This window comes from Thamnophis elegans, unplaced genomic scaffold (genome assembly GCF_009769535.1).
Source record: "Thamnophis elegans isolate rThaEle1 unplaced genomic scaffold, rThaEle1.pri scaffold_113_arrow_ctg1, whole genome shotgun sequence".
Classification (NCBI taxonomy): domain Eukaryota; kingdom Metazoa; phylum Chordata; class Lepidosauria; order Squamata; family Colubridae; genus Thamnophis; species Thamnophis elegans.
In genome coordinates, this window is record NW_022473584.1 from 1 (window position 1) to 16,689 (window position 16,689).

The 16,689-nt window shown below is 49.4% G+C and overlaps 1 protein-coding gene across 1 annotated transcript in view; it reads left to right on the top strand.

Moving 5' to 3' along the window:
* Positions 1-45: 45 nt before the first annotated feature.
* LOC116523229 (active breakpoint cluster region-related protein) overlaps positions 46-16,689 on the top strand; it is a 78,165-nt gene continuing 61,521 nt past the window's right edge. The window contains exons 1-7 of the mRNA XM_032238318.1: positions 46-106; positions 4,359-4,411; positions 6,394-6,534; positions 8,434-8,555; positions 9,943-10,108; positions 12,105-12,227; positions 13,566-13,641. Of these exons, the coding sequence (XP_032094209.1) occupies positions 61-106; positions 4,359-4,411; positions 6,394-6,534; positions 8,434-8,555; positions 9,943-10,108; positions 12,105-12,227; positions 13,566-13,641 (727 nt within the window). The 5' untranslated portion in view covers positions 46-60. The remainder of the gene's footprint in view (positions 107-4,358; positions 4,412-6,393; positions 6,535-8,433; positions 8,556-9,942; positions 10,109-12,104; positions 12,228-13,565; positions 13,642-16,689) is intronic.

Genomic DNA, 16,689 nt, shown 5'->3' on the forward strand with positions numbered 1-16,689 from the left:
TCTCCCTCTCCCTCTCCCACCTCTGGAGTCAATCCGGACCCCCGATACTGCCATGGTGCCATGGAGATCTTGCTCATCGTCCGTTTTTGCTGTAACTGCACCTACGGTGGGTAGGGGGGATTCTGCCGGGAACCCCTTCCCCTATCTCCCCCTCTCCTTCTCCCCCTAAGAGCTGCTGTTGGGCTGGCCAGGGAGGGAGGGGTCTTCTTAGCAGGCGATCACCCCTTCTCCAGGGGGCGACCCTTTCCCCAAACACGCGTGGGGTGGGGGGAAGGCTTTGTCTTTGCAATATCAGAGGGTGGGGAGAAAAAATGAGGAGGGGGCTTCTTCCTTTTCCCCTTCTCACCTGGATTTCCAACTTGGCGGGTTTCTTTGTTCCTCCCAATTTCAAATTGGGGTGTTCTCGTGGGGCGTTCCTAACCAGGATTCGGGGGCTCCTGCGGGGTGTGTGTGTGCAGTGGGGTGGTGGTGAAGAGGTTGAGGGGGGGGGCTCGGCCAGTGTCTGGGCAATGGGGGGGGGGGCTCTGAGGGTCTCCTTCCCCAGCGGCTGCGTCAACAAAGCCTGGATGGAGAAAAAGGAGGTGTGGCTGCCCCCCCTGTTTTGCTCCTTTATCTTGCTCCATTTGGGGTCTGGTGGATGAATTGGGGAGGGGGCGGAATTCGGGTCCCCCTTCTCTCCTTCAAGGTTGGGGATCCATCCCCATGATGATGACATTGGGGAGGGGGTGTGTCTCGCCAGCTGTTCAGGGCTACGCAATGCAAGAAACGGTTTTGTTTGAAAACAGCGGGTGATTTGAGAAGGGGGGTGCTCCCTCGGATTTTGCAGCCGGACCCAGCATTTCCCCTCCCCAAGTCATGGGGGGGATTTTGGGGGCTCCCCAGGCTGGGTAGCATCCTTTTCTTTCCGTTTCACCTATGGGGAGGTGGGGGGGGCTCAGCTCCAGGTCGGAGAGAGGATTGCAAAGGAAATCTGGGAATTGGAGTCCACCCATCTTAAAGCAGGCTGGCTGGGGGATTCTGGGAGTGGAAGTCCTCCCCTCTTAAAGCATTGTTGGCTGGGGGATTCTGGGAGTGGAAGTCCTCCCCTCTTAAAGCATTCTGGCTGGGGGATTCTGGGAGTGGAAGTCCTCCCCTCTTAAAGCATGATGGCTGGGGGATTCTGGGAGTGGAAGTCCCCCCCTCTTAAAGCATTGCTGGCTGGGGGATTCTGGGAGTGGAAGTCCTCCCCTCTTAAAGCAGGCTGGCTGGGGGATTCTGGGAGTGGAAGTCCCCCCCCTCTTAAAGCATGATGGCTGGGGGATTCTGGGAGTGGAAGTCCACCCCTCTTAAAGCATTGCTGGCTGGGGGATTCTGGGAGTGGAAGTCCACCCCTCTTAAAGCCTGCTGGCTGGGGGATTCTGGGAGTGGAAGTCCTCCCCTCTTAAAGCATACTGGCTGGGGAATTCTGGGAGTGGAAGTCCACCCCTCTTAAAGCCTGTTGGCTGGGGGATTCTGGGAGTGGAAGTCCACCCCTCTTAAAGCATGATGGCTGGGGGATTCTGGGAGTGGAAGTCTTCCCCGCTTAAAGCATTGCTGGCTGGGGGATTCTGGGAGTGGAAGTCTTCCCCGCTTAAAGCCTGTTGGCTGGGGGATTCTGGGAGTGGAAGTCCACCCCTCTTAAAGCCTGTTGGCTGGGGGATTCTGGGAGTGGAAGTCCACCCCTCTTAAAGCATGATGGCTGGGGGATTCTGGGAGTGGAAGTCCACCCCTCTTAAAGCATTGCTGGCTGGGGGATTCTGGGAGTGGAAGTCTTCCCCGCTTAAAGCATGATGGCTAGGGAATTCTGGGAGTGGAAGTCCTCCCCTCTTAAAGCATACTGGCTGGGGAATTCTGGGAGTGGAAGTCCTCCCCTCTTAAAGCCTGTTGGCTGGGGGATTCTGGGAGTGGAAGTCCACCCCTCTTAAAGCATGATGGCTGGGGGATTCTGGGAGTGGAAGTCCACCCCTCTTAAAGCATTGCTGGCTGGGGGATTCTGGGAGTGGAAGTCTTCCCCGCTTAAAGCATGATGGCTGGGGAATTCTGGGAGTGGAAGCCCACCCCTCTTAAAGCATACTGGCTGGGGAATTCTGGGAGTGGAAGTCCTCCCCTCTTAAAGCATACTGGCTGGGGAATTCTGGGAGTGGAAGTCCTCCCCTCTTAAAGCATGATGGCTGGGGGATTCTGGGAGTGGAAGTCCTCCCCTCTTAAAGCATACTGGCTGGGGAATTCTGGGAGTGGAAGTCCTCCCCTCTTAAAGCATGATGGCTGGGGGATTCTGGGAGTGGAAGTCCACCCCTCTTAAAGCATACTGGCTGGGGAATTCTGGGAGTGGAAGTCCTCCCCTCTTAAAGCATACTGGCTGGGGAATTCTGGGAATGGAAGTCCTCCCCTCTTAAAGCATGATGGCTGGGGGATTCTGGGAGTGGAAGTCCACCCCTCTTAAAGCATACTGGCTGGGGAATTCTGGGAGTGGAAGTCCACCCCTCTTAAAGCCTGTTGGCTGGGGAATTCTGGGAGTGGAAGTCCTCCCCTCTTAAAGCATGATGGCTGGGGGATTCTGGGAGTGGAAGTCCACCCCTCTTAAAGCATTGCTGGCTGGTGGATTCTGGGAGTGGAAGTCTTCCCCGCTTAAAGCATGATGGCTGGGGAATTCTGGGAGTGGAAGCCCACCCCTCTTAAAGCATACTGGCTGGGGAATTCTGGGAGTGGAAGTCCTCCCCTCTTAAAGCATACTGGCTGGGGAATTCTGGGAGTGGAAGTCCTCCCCTCTTAAAGCCTGCTGGCTGGGGGATTCTGGGAGTGGAAGTCCTCCCCTCTTAAAGCATTGCTGGCTGGGGGATTCTGGGAGTGGAAGTCCACCCCTCTTAAAGCATTGCTGGCTGGGGGATTCTGGGAGTGGAAGCCCACCCCTCTTAAAGCCTGCTGGCTGGGGGATTCTGGGAGTGGAAGTCCACCCCTCTTAAAGCATACTGGCTGGGGAATTCTGGGAGTGGAAGTCCTCCCCTCTTAAAGCCTGCTGGCTGGGGGATTCTGGGAGTGGAAGTCCATCCCTCTTAAAGCATTGCTGGCTGGGGGATTCTGGGAGTGGAAGTCCTCCCCTCTTAAAGCATGCTGGCTGGGGGATTCTGGGAGTGGAAGCCCACCCCTCTTAAAGCCTGCTGGCTGGGGGATTCTGGGAGTGGAAGTCCCCCCCTCTTAAAGCCTGCTGGCTGGGGGATTCTGGGAGTGGAAGTCCACCCCTCTTAAAGCATGCTGGCTGGGGGATTCTGGGAGTGGAAGTCCTCCCCTCTTAAAGCCTGCTGGCTGGGGGATTCTGGGAGTGGAAGCCCACCCCTCTTAAAGCAGGCTGGCTGGGGGATTCTGGGAGTGGAAGCCCACCCCTCTTAAAGCATTGCTGGCTGGGGGATTCTGGGAGTTGAAGTCCACAGGACTTAAAGTCGCCAAGGTTGAGAAACACTGCTTTAACACATGTGGACTTCAATTCCCAGAATTGTCAAGGACCGTTCTAATTACGGCTAGTCCTCATCTTAGGACCACAATGGAGCCCCAGATTTCTGTTCCTAAGTGAGACAGGTGCTAAGTTGGTTTTTTGCCCCATTTTTTAACCACCAATTGTTAAATGAAACAGTTAACTGAGTCGCACGGTCGTTATGTGAATCTTCCTTGCCCATTGATTTTGGTCGCAAAAGAGGATCACGGTAAAAAAACAAACCCAGGACCGTCATAAATACAAATCAGCTGCCAAGCGTCTGAATTTTGACCATGCGTCATGCTTGTAAGAATGAAAAAATGGCCACTAAGCGAACTGTAGTAAGCCTGTACAAGCACTTGTAGGAATCAGGGTGGGATGCTTCTTGCTCCGTTTTGCGTCGCTGTTTAAAATCTCCTTCGCGAAGAGGGATTCTTTGCGGGCGAAGAAAAACACAGGGAAAATCCCGGGTTTTGTTCCGTTGACGCCCACGCGGAAATAAAATTAAATGTTTTTTGGCTCCCTGCACACCCACCCACCCCCCAAGCCAAAGCTGGATTCAATTCCAGGAATGACGTAATGGGAAATTTAAAAATAAAGAATGTGGTCACCTTCTTTTTTTGGAAAGGACTTTTGGGTAGAGTGGCAGCTTTATTCGAAATCCCACAACGCTTTCCGCATGTTGGGTGGCGTTCCTGGCCGTGCGCCAGGAATGCAGCCCCAAATGTTAACCGGCCATTAGCAGAAAAACTTTCCCAGGCTGGACTAAATCTTTACAACTGTAACTTTTCTCAGAACTTTTGATTTATTTCTCTAGTTGTTTTGCCTGACACGTTCTTTATTCTAACTATTATTTTTTCCTCGTTTATAGCGTTGCTGTATAAGCCTATAAACCGAGTTGCTCGAAGCACCAATGTGTTACAAGTGAGTAAAATCACCCCCCTCCCCCAGGGAATTGGGCTTAGCTTAGGACAGGGTTTCTCAACCTTGGCAACTTGAAGATATCCGGACTTCAAGTCCCAGAATTCCCCAGCCAGCATTCGCTGGCTGGGGAATTCTGGGAGTTGAAGTCCGGACATCTTCAAGTTGCCAAAGTTGAGAAACACTGGCTTAGAAAGTGCCAGTGGAGCTGGCATCAGATTTGGATGGTGAGGAGGGTTGGGGAGGAACCTGGGCCAGTCCTGGAGTCTGGGGGAGGCTCGGATGAGGGCTCCGTGTCGGAGGCAGAGAGGGGGCCAGGGCCGTCCGAAAGTTATCAGCTGCCTTCGGAGCCAGACATCGGCGAGGCAGAAGAACAGCTGGAGCCTGTTCCCAGTGTGCGCATGCAGAGAGTTGCCAGACGAAGGGAACAGCTAAAGAACAGGGGTCGACTTGGGAGGAAGGCCACAGGTGGACGGTGAATGGCCCCTCCCAGATGAAATTAACGAGGAGCAAAAGGGGAGTGGAGTTTGCAGGAGAGAATTAGTTCGCTTCATTGGTTCGTGACTCTCCGAGACTCTTGGCCAAGTTTTCCAGAGATCAGCCTGGCAGCTCTCCAAGCCAGATGAGGTCTGTGACCGTAAATCCTCCTTTGAAAGATTTTGCTGGATGGGAAGGAGCAGAATTCACACTCAAATTAATCAAAGGGGTTTTTGTCGGAACAAGGAGTTTGCTTCAGGCTCTCGGGAAGCCTCGGTCAGAACAGTTTCCACTTTCTAAGGTTCTCCATTGTTTTGGAGTCTGGGAATCCCAGAATGCCCCACCACGTAGCCCCAGAGAATTCTGGGAGTTGAGCTCCTGCTAGATCACTTGGGGGGGGGGGACACTTAAGCTGCCTGGCTGTTCTGGATGAAAATGGGGCACCCCCTTTTTTAGACACAATTTACACAGAAAACAAGCCGTGCGTTGCTCTCTTCAAATTTGGATGATGTTTTATAAAAGTCATCCTCGACTTACGACCAAAAGTAGATGGGAACGTCCGCCACTAAGCAATGCGGCCGTTAAATGAGTCGTCCCGTGACCGGCCCTGATTTCCGTGACTTTTTTTTGGGCTGCAGTCAGTAAGTGATTCACTGTGGTTGTTAAGTGAATTGTGTGGTCATTAAGTGAACCAGGCTTCCCTCGTTGACTTCGTTCGTCGGAAGGTCGCAAAAGGGGATCATGTAACCCGGCGATGCTGCGACCGTCGTAAATGTGAGTCGGTTGCCAAGCATCCAAATTTTGATCTCGCGACCCCGATCGAGTGCGACCGTCATAAATACGAATCAGTTGCCAAGCATGCGAATATAAATCATGGGAAATGCTGCAATGGTCATAAAATGTGAGGACTGGTCGTAAGTCACTTTTGCAGGGCTGACGGTCTAAAACTTCAGGCAGTCGCTAATTGGAACGGTTGTAAGTCGAGGACCACCTGGGAAGTTGGCTTTGGCATCCAGGATCTGGCCACATTTGATTTTTTTTTTAAATTTAATTTAATTTAATTTAATTTTATCAATTTCATATATACATTCACAATTATATGATCTCATAACTGTTATTAATAATATGTATTTATAACATCCCATAGATCCATCTTATCTTACAACGGTCCTACTTCTTCTTCCCTCCCTCCCTCTTTCCTTCCCTCGTTTCTTCTCTCCTACTCCCCTTCCTTCCCTCCCTCCTTCCCCTTCCCTCCTTCTCTCCTTCCCTCCTTCCTTCCCTCCTTCCTTCCTTCCCTCCTTTCTTTTCTTCTTCTCTCCTTCCTTTCCCCCTTCCTTCCCCCTTCCTTCTCTCCTACATTCCCTCCTTCCTTCCCTCCTTTCTTCTCTCCTTCTCTTCTTCCTTCCCTCCTTCCTTCCCTCCTTTCTTCTCTCCTTCTCTCCTTCCTTCCCTCCTTGCTTCCCTCCCTCCTTCCCTTTAAAAAAAAATCTCTTTTGGGATCCCAGGATCTACTGAAGCACACGCCAACAGATCACCCCGATTACCCGTTGCTCCAGGACGCTCTTCGGATTTCCCAGAATTTCCTCTCCAGCATCAATGAGGACATTGATCCTCGCAGAACGGCGGTCACTACCCCGAAAGGAGAGGCAAGTAGGCCATTGTGCCGGGGTGATTTGGGGGGGGGGGACACTCCGTGTGGAGCAACGTAGGACCCCCAAAACAGTCAGCAAAGGGATCCGGCCAAGCAGACGCCTCCCTAGGTGGAGATCGCCAAGATTCCAAGGTATACTGCCCCTGTGCCCGGAGGCTCCATTAGAGTTAAGAAACCCATTCACGCGATCAGGATGAGTGCGGTGCCTTGGGGAGGGGAGAACATTGCTATGGTAGGATTCGGAGGCTGTGTGCGGCTTTTTAAAAATATTTTTAATAACAGATTCACCCATTAATTTGAGTCTGGGCAGTTTATAGCATCAGTTACTGTAAGTTAAGGGGCGGCATCTAAATTTTTTCTTATTTATGTATATTACAGTCTATCTATTTTTCTATATCTATCCATCTATCATCTATGTAGCTAGCTATCTAGCTATCTAGCTATCTCTTCCCCTCTTTATCTATTTTTCTATATCTATCATTCTATCTGTCATCTATCTATCTATCTATCTATCTATCTATCTATCTATCTATCTATCTATCATCTATCTATCTATCTATCTATCTATCTATCTATCTATCATCTCTTCCTCTCTTTATCTATTTTTCTATGTGCATCTCCCTCTCCCTCTCTCTTTACATTGTATATAAAATTTTTATATTTTTATATTAAAAATTATAACATTTACCAGTTTCCCATCTTACCTCACGGTAACGGTATATATTGATTAATTATTGATTATTTTAAAGCATATCTATCTCTATGTCTCTATGTATCCATCTATCCATCTATCCATCCATCCATCCATCCTTCCTTCCTTCCTTCCTTCTTTCTTTCTTTCTTTCTTTCTTTCTTTCTTATCTATCTTTCTATCTTATCTATCTTTCTTTCTTTCTTTTTTATCTATCTTATCTATCTATCTATCTTTCTTTCTTTCTTATCTATCTTTCTATCTTATCTATCTGTCTATCTATCTATCTTATCTCTGTCTGTCTGTCTGTCTGTCTGTCTGTCTGTCTGTCTGTCTGTTATGCTTTAAAATAAATCAGAAATAAATCAGTTACTTTCAAGTAAGATGGATGGCCTGTAAATTGAATGAATGAATGAATGAATGAATGAATGAATGAATGAATGAATGAATAAATAAATAAATAAATAAATAAATAAATAAATAAATAAATAAATAAATAAATGTATTAAAATGGTCAGAAATAAATATCCCCAAGCCCACCAAATGATGATGCAATGAAAGCAAAAATCATGTTTTGACAATGAGCGGTTGGCAGTTGTTTTTTTTTTTTGAAAAAAATGGAGTTTTTATTTGATTGTTGTATGCTGCCCAGAGACACTTTGAAACAAAATGGATGTCTGTGTAAATGTGCTTGATTGGTTGATTGATTATATATTTAGGAAATGAATTTGGAAATGGCTGTGAAGTAGGATTTGGCGCCTTTTTTGTGAATCAACCTAGAATTAAACCCCTTTTTCGAACCCATCCTTGGCATTCCGATGTCCCAGTTTCCCATAGTCTCTGAGCATGCTATCCTAAACAGGTCCTATCCTGCCATCCTCATTTAACAACCCCATAATCTCTTGAAGGGTGGAGTCTGGGAAACTCAATGGAGTTAGCAGAGAGTTTTAAGGGCCACCTGCCCTTCGTGTCGCCAATGAGGAGTTTTGTTTGGCAGATATATTCTCATCGTGCCCAGAGAGAGAAATATCTGCCTCTACCTGGGATTGAACTCACAGCCTCCTGATTGTGAGGTGAAAGCTCTACCTCTAGGCCACCACACCACTCAAACGGGCCCTATCCTGTCCTAAATATGAAAAGCCACAGGGCCTTCCTGGAGTTATGGGTTGAATTTTTTTTTTACTGTGTTTCCTCCTTCTGCAGAACCGCCAACTGGTCAAGGATGGCTTCTTGGTGGAGGTGGCCGAAGGGTCTCGGAAGCTGCGCCACGTTTTCCTTTTTACGGACGTTTTGCTCTGCGCCAAGTTGAAGAAAACGGGCGTCGGGTGAGACTCGGGGTGGGAGGGGGGGAAGAGGAGCCTGTAGGATGGGCAGCCGTGAATAGAACGGAATGGAACAGAATCCGAACAGAACAGAAATGAAATGAAACAGGAAGATAACAAGAACGGAAGAGGGACAGAAACAGGATAGGATTTGGAATAGAATAGGAAACGAAAGGAAAGGAGAAAGGGAAGGGAAGGGGTAAGGAAAGGAAAAAAGAAAGGAAAGAAAAGAAAGGAAAGGGGGAAGGAGAAAGGAAAGAAAAGGAAAGAGAAGGGGGAAGGGAAGGGGGGGAAAGAAAGGAAAGGGAGAAGGAAAGGAAAGAAAAAAGAAAGGAAAGGAAAGAAAGGAAAGGGGGAAGGAGAAAGGAAAGGAGAAAGCTAAGGAGAAAGGAAAGAAAGAGAAAAGGAAAGGGGGAAGGAGAAAGGAAAGAAAAGGAAAGAGAAGGGGGAAGGGAAGGAAAAAAGAAAGGAAAGGGAGAAGGAGAAAGGGGAAAGGAAAGGGGAAAGGAAGGAAAGGGAGAAGGAGAAAGGAGAAAGCTAAGGAGAAAGGAAAGCAAAAGAAAGCAAAAGAAAGGGGGAAGGCAAGGAAAAAAGAAAGGAAAGGAAAGAAAGGAAAGGGGGAAGGAGAAAGGAAAGGCGAAAGCTAAGAAGAAAGGAAAGAAAGAGAAAAGAAGAGGGGGAAGGGAAGGGGGAAGGGGGAAGGAGAAAGGAAAGAAAAGGGAAGGGAAGGGGAAGGGAAGGGAAGGAAAAAAGAAACAAAAGGGGGAAGGAGAAAGGAAAGGAGAAAGGAAAGAAAAAGGAAAGGAAAGAGGGAAGGGAAGGGGGAAGGAGAAAGGAAAGAAAAGGAAAAGGGAAGGGAAGTAGGAAGGGAAGGGAAAAAAGAAAGGAAAGGAGAAAGGAAGGGTAAGGAGAAAGGAAAAGAGTGAGTGGGTGGAAGGAAGGAAGCAAGGGAGGAAGGAAGGAGGGAAGGAAAGATTCAAATGAAGGAAGGAAAGAAAGGAAAGGATTAGACTGGATGACTAGAATAAACTAGATTAGAAATTGAAATAGAATTGGAACAGAATTCAAAATACTGTAGAATAGAGTAGAATTTGAAATAGAACAGAATAGAAGAAGAAAGGAATGGAACAGAATGGAGCAGACTAGGACAGAATGTGAAAGAATAGGATTGGGAATTTAAAATAGAATTTAAAAGAACAGAACAGAACAATAGAATAGGATAGTTTAGAAATAAGAGTAGAGTTTTCTGGGCAATAATATGGAAAGGCCCCTCCCCTGGGCTCTCCTGGTGGTCTCCCATCCCCGATCTGCTGGCTGGATGGTCCTCGGTCCTTCGTGGGCTGGGCCAGAGAGTTCTAAGGTGTGTATGCGGGGGTGTCTCTCCGTGCAGGAAACACCAGCAGTACGAGTGCAAGTGGTACGTCCCGCTGGCCGAGCTGGTCTTCCCGTCCTTGGAAGAGTCCGACCTGTGTCCACACGTCCAGGCTATGCCTGACCACGACCTGGAGGATATGAAGATCAAGATCTCCTCCATGAAGAGCGAAGTGCAGAAGGAGGTCAGGGGAGGGCTGGCGGGTGGCTTAGTCCAACCCAACAGAGGAAAGGGGCTGGGGACGCACGCAGGGGCTCCTCGAACGTACGACCGTTCGTTTGGCGACCGCTCAAAGTCAGGACGTCACTGGCAAAAAAGGGACCCGGGACCTTCTTTTCACACTTAACGGCCGTTGCGGCCTCCCCGGCGTCACACGGTCAAAATTCACACCCTTGGCAACCAGTCCTCGACTTACGACCATTCACTTAGTGACCATTCGAAGTTACACAACGGCACTGAGAAAAGTGACTCGGGACCCTTTTTTTCCACACTTAACGGCCGTAACCGGGGAGGGTCACGTGACCAAAATTCAGACGTTTGGCCACCAATTCATACTTACGACCGTTGCCGTGTGTCCCGAAGTCACGTGATTTCCCCTTTTGCGACCTTCGAACCGGCAACGTCCATGGGGAAATCCGGATTCACTTAACAACCGGGTTACCAACTTGCTCAACGGCGGCGACTCGCTTAACAACGGTGACAAGAAAGGTCGTAAAACGGGGCAAAACTCGCTTGACGAACGTCTCAAGTTAACAACGGAAAATTCAGGCTCAACCTTGGCCGTAAGTCGAGGACCATTTGTGCTTATTTTTTAAATTTTCACCCCAATTTTCCAACTTACAAGGAAACTTCACAGCAACACCGTTAGGAGCAAAGGGGTTAACAGAGTTGGAAGGGACCTTGTAGGTCATCTAGTCCAGCCCCCACCGCCCAAGCAGGAAGTGAATGAATTACATCCGATTTTGGGATGGTTATTTTTGACCAAGTTGTTAAGTGAATCCCTGCAGTCCGTTAAGCGAATCACAGTCACTAAGCGAATTTGGCTTCCGCCATTGATGATGCTTGTCAGAGGTTGCAAAAGGGGATTACATGGACACTGTGGCTTGACGTAAATCTGAGTCCAATTGCCAAGGGTCTGAATTTTGATCATGTGATCATGGGGAGGTGGGGTGCTTCAATGGTCGTGAGAAAAACGGCCGCAAGGCAGTGCCTTTGTACCTTTGAATGGTCACTAAACGAACCGTTAGTGAGCCGAGGGCTACCGCTATGGAAGAGAATCAAGAAAAAGCCGCCTTGAGTTTCTTTCTGAGGCTGCCTTGTTTTCCCGGGGCACAGCTCCGGTTTTCTTCCGGAATCTTCTCTCAAGTCCTCCTGGGGCAGAGAGAGAAGGAGGAGCCTCAGGACTTGGGGATTGGGGAGGGGGATAGGGCCCTTTTGGCCGAGGGTCCCGCTGGGAGGTTTAGATCAACTGTCCTAAGTCGTCAATGTTGTCTTCTTCTTCCTCCCTTCTTCTTCTCCTCCTCCTCCCCTTCTTTCTCTTCCTGTTCTCTTTTCCTTCTTTCTCTTTCTCCTCTTCCTTTCTGCCTTCTTCCTCCTCCTCTTCTCCTCCTCCTCCTTCTTCTCCCTTTTCCTCCTCTTCTTTTCCTCCTCTTCTTTTCCTCCTCTTCTTTTCCTCCTCTTCTTCTTCCTCCTCTTCTTCCTCCTTTTTTCTCTTCTTCTCTTCTCCTTCTTCCTCTTCCTTTCCTCCTTCCTCCTCTTCCTCCCCTTCTCCTCCTCCTTCCTCTTCCTCTTCTCCCTCTTCCTCCTCCTCCTCCTCCTCTTCTTCCTCCTTCTTTCTCTTCTCTTCTCCTTCCTCTTTCTCCTCTTCCTTTCCTCCTCCCTCCTCATCCTCTTCTCCTCCTTCCTCTTCCTCTTCTCCCTCTTCCTCCTCCTTTTCCTCCTCTTCTTCTTCCCCTTCCTCCTCCTCCTCTTCTTCCTCTCATCCTCTTCTCCTCCTCCTCTTTCTCCCTCTCCCTCCTCTCCCTCCCTTCTCCACCTCCTCCTCTCCTCCTCCTCCTCCTCCTCCTTCTTTCTCTTCCTCTTCTCTTCTCCTTCTTCCTCTTCTCCTTCTTCCTCTTCCTCCTCTTCTCCTCCTCCTTCTCCCTCTCCTTTTTCCTCCTCCTCCTCCTCCTCCTCTGCAGAAGGCCAACAAAGGCCAGAGCCGAGCCATGGAGCGTCTCAAGAAGAAAATGTTTGACAACGAGTTTTGGCTCCTGCTCAACTCGCCCTCCATCCCCTTGCGGATCCACAACCGCAACGGCAAGGTAAGAGATTGGGGAGCAGGAGGGGAGGCTGGGTGGAAGGGGGGGCTGCTGGAGCCGCTCAGGGGGGGAAGCACATCTCCTCCTCCTCCTCCTCTGCAAACCCCCCTCCCTTCTAGCACTGAGGATGTTCCCTAGTTGGGTCACGAAACGTCTGCAAGGAACCCACCCAACTCAGAGAGCACCAAGGACCCCACAATCTTCCTCCTCCTCCTCCTCCTCCTCCTCCTCCTCCTCCTCCTCCTCTTCTTCTTCCTCTCCTCTTCCTCTTTGTCCTTGTCCTCCTCCTCCTCCTTCTCCTCCTCCTCCTCTTCTTCCTCTCCTCCTCCTCCTCTTCTTTTTCCTCCTCTTCCTCCTCTACCCCCTCCTTCTCCTCTTCCTCTCCCCCTCTTCCTCTTCTTCTTTTTCCTCTCCTCCTCCTCCTCTTCTTCCTCCTCCTCTTCCTCCTCTACCCCCTCCTCCTCCTCCTCCTCTTTGTCCTTTTCCTCCTCCTCCTCCTTCTCCTCCTCCTCCTCTTCTTCCTCTCCTCCTCTTCCTCTTCTTCTTTTTCCTCTCCTCCTCCTCCTCTTCTTTTTCCTCCTCTTCCTCCTCTACCCCCTCCTTCTCCTCTTCCTCTCCTCCTCCTCCTCCTCCTCCTCTTCCTCTCCTCCTCTTCCTCTTCTTCTTTTTCCTCTCCACCTACTCTTCTACTTCCTCCTCCTCTTCCTCCTCTACCCCCTCCTCCTCCTCCTCCTCTTCGTCCTTTTCCTCCTCCTCCTCCTCCTTCTCCTCCTCCTCTTCTTCCTCTCCTCCTCTTCCTCTTCTTCTTTTTCCTCTCCTCCTCCTCTTCTTTTTCCTCCTCTTCCTCCTCTACCCCCTCCTTCTCCTCTTCCTCTCCTCCTCCTCCTCCTCCTCTCTGCAAACCCCCCTCCCTTCTAGCACTGATGATGTTCCCTAGTTGGGTCACGAAACGTCTTCAAGGAACCCACCCAACTCAGAGAGCACCAAGGACCCCACAATCTTCCTCCCTTCTCCTCCTCCTCCTCCTCCCCTCCATAAATCCTCCCTCCCTTCTAATACTGATGGTGTTCCCTAGTTGGGCACTGAAACGTCTGTAAGGAAACAGTGCAGCTCAGAGAATCACCAAAGACCCCACAGTCCTCTCCCCCTCTCCTCCTCTTCCTCCTCCTCCATTAACCCTCCTCCCTCCTCAACGGATGATGTTACCTAGTTGGGCACTGAAACGCCTGCAAGGAAACCGAGCTCAGAAATCACCAAGGACCCCACCGCTTAGGAGATGGCAACGATGCCCCATTGACTTAAGCCCCTTTCCTTGCTCTCTCTCTCTCTCGGCTTTTTCAGAGCTACCTCTTCCTTCTGTCCTCGGACTACGAGCGGTCGGAGTGGAGGGAAGCAATCCAGAAGCTGCAGAAGAAAGGTGGGTCACGGGGGGATCAAACGCCCCATGAAGGACCCTCGTGGGTTTTCAGCTGGGAGGGTCCATGAAACAAGATGTTCTTGGTAGAACCGAGGGTTGGGACTTCCTGCCGAGACTCACAAGCGTATTAAATATGATTTTTCTCCCTTTTGGGGTGGAAAACTGGTCCTTGAGTCAGGGGGTGAAGGAAAAGGCATGGAAGAATCTATGGCTGGAGTTAAGAGAGGAATCAGGCCAGAATCTCCACGTAGCAAATTCCAATTTCCTGGACGTTTGTATGTCAACCTGGCCTTTTGTGTCTGACCAGAAGAAGGGAAGGAAAAGAGGGAGGGAGAGAGGAAAGAAAGAGAGAGATGGAGGGAGGGAATGGAGAGGGAAGGGAAAGGAAGGAGAAGGGAAGGAGGGAGAGGAGGGCAAGGCAGGGAAGGAAGGAAGGAAGGAAGGAAGGAAGGAAGGAAGGAAGGAAGGAAGGAAGGAAGGTCCAGTTTAAGAAGGAAGGATGGTAGGGAGAAAAAATAAAAGGAGGGAAGGAATAAGAGAGAGGGAGGGGCAGGGAAATGAAAGAAAAGGAAAGAAGGAAAATGTTGAGTTTAAGAAGAAAAGATGGAAAGGAGAAAAAAGAAAAGGAAGGGGAGAAGGGGAGGGAAATGAAAGAAAAGGAAGGAAGGAAGGGGTTTAAGAAGGAAGGATGGGAGAGAGAAAAAAGGAAAAGAAGGTAGGGAGGTGAAGGAAATGAAAGAAAAGGGAAGGAAGGAATGGGTCAAGTTTAAGAAGGAAGGATGGAAGGGAGAAAAGTAAAGGAAGGAAGGAATAAGAGAGAGGGAGGGGAGGGAAAGGAAGGAAGTTGTTGCGTTTAAGAAGGAAGGATGGGAGGGAGAAAAAAGAAGAGGAAGGGAGGGAGGGGAGAGAAATGAAAGAGAAAGAAGGAAGGGAGAGAAAAGAAAAGAGAAGAGAGGGGAGGGAAATGAAAGAAAAGGGAAGGAAGGATCAAAGGGAGAGAAAAGAAAAGAAAGAAAGGAATAAGAGAGAGAGAGGAGAGGAAAGGAAAGGAAGGAAGGAAGTTGTTGAGTTTAAGAAGGAAGGATGGAACAGAAAAAAAGGAAGGGAAGGGAGGAGGGAAATGAAGGAAGGAAGGGATTGAGTTTAAAAAGGAAGGATGAGAGAGAAAAGAAGGAGGAAGGAAGCTGGGAAAGAGGGAAGGAAGGAGAGAGGAAAGGAGAGAGAGAAGGGGAAGGCAATGGAGGAAAGGAAAGGAAGAAAGGAACGGAATGTGAAAGGGAAAAAGATGAAAAGAAGGAGTGGCAGAACCTGGGGGTGGAGTAGCTACCAGTGAACGCAGCCCAACCTCCCGGAGCCCTTCTCTTACTCCAAGTGGCCGCTAAGGGTTAGTTGAGAAGATCCCTGTGCAGAATCTTTTGAGCCATAAATCGGTTTTTATGGGACCTTCATTTTCTCGCCTGCTGGGAGTCAGAGACGAGAGTCCACGGGATTCAAGGAGGCTGAGACTGAGCTCGCTTGCGGCTACGTGGGGATGGCTAGGCTAAGGCCTCGTTTGACGCCGCCACCTGCCGTCCTTCTCCTAGGGAGGAGGCTTCTGCAGAGCCAACCGTCCCTTGCACCCTCAAGATTTTGGCATCCTCATCTTCCTCCCCAAGCCGGTGCCTTCCTCATCTCTTCCCATAGTGAAAACACACACACACACAAACACACACACACACACACACACACACACCAGGGGTGGATTTCCATTTTTTTTTTACTACCGGTTCAGTGGGTGTGGCTAGTTTGGGGGGGGCAGGTGACTGAGTGGGTGTGGCCAACTTGACATCACTCACGCACCCTCAGTCACATGACCTCCTCACCAAGCCATACACACCGAAAGGGTGGTGAAAAGTTTTGACGGTGGGGGGGGGGGAAGGGGGGGGCTCTGCAGCCTCGACGGAACGAAGGGAGCGCCTGCAAACGATCCAGGAAGGAAAAAGAAGTTTTTGTCCTCCCCCCCCCGGAGCCCTCTGCGAACAATGGGTGGAAAAGAGGCCATCTTTCTCAAAAACGGGGGCATTTCCCCCTTCCCCCCCCCGACCCCAACCCTGCCAAAGCCTGCAGAGGGATTCTAGAGGCTGGGAAAAACGGCCCATCTCTGGGACCTCTCTGGGACTGGCATGTGCACCCCAATAAAAGTGGGGGTGGGTTTCAATGAAGATTGTTCTGCACAGGTACAGAACAGGAAATAAAGATGGCGGCGCCCAGGATAGAACCAGTACGGTCACATGTCTGGCCGAGTCACTTCCTATCTGGCCGAACTGGATCGTACCATTAGGAACCCCCCCCTCTTTCTGTCTCTCTTTCTCTGTCTCATTCACGCTCTCTTTCTCTTTCATCCTCTCTTTCTGTCTCTCTTTTTCTTTCATTCTCTCTGTCTCATTCTCTCTCTCTCTCTCACTCTTTTCTTCTCCCTTTCTATCTCTCTTTCTTTCATTCTCTCTTTCTCTCTCATTCTTTCTCTCTCTCTGTCTCATTCTCTCTCTTTCTCTCTCTTTCTCTCTGTCTCATTCTCTCTCTTTCATTCTCTCTTTCTCTCTCTCATTCTCTTTCTTTCTCCCTCTGTCTCATTCTCTCTCTATCTCTTTCATTCTCTCTTTCTCTCATTCTCTTTCTCACTCTCTCTCTGTCTCATTCTCTCTTTCTATCTCTTTCATTCTCTCTCTCTGTCTCATTCTCCCTCTGTGTGTGTCTCATTCTTTCATTCTCTTTCTCTCTGTTTCATTCTCTCTCTCTCTTTCATTCCCTCTTTCTGTCTCATTCTCTCTCTCATTCTGTCTCTCTTTCTCTCTGTCTCATTCTCTCTCTCTCTCACACACACACACACACCCCTCTCTCTCTTTCATTCTCTCTTTCTGTCTCATTCTCTCTCTCATTCTCTTTCTCTCATTCTCTCTTTCTCTCTGTCTCATTCTCTCTCTCTCTCTCATTCTCTCTTTCTGTCTCATTCTCTCTATCATTCTGTCTCTCTTTCTCTTTGTCTCATTCTCTTTCTCTCTCACACAC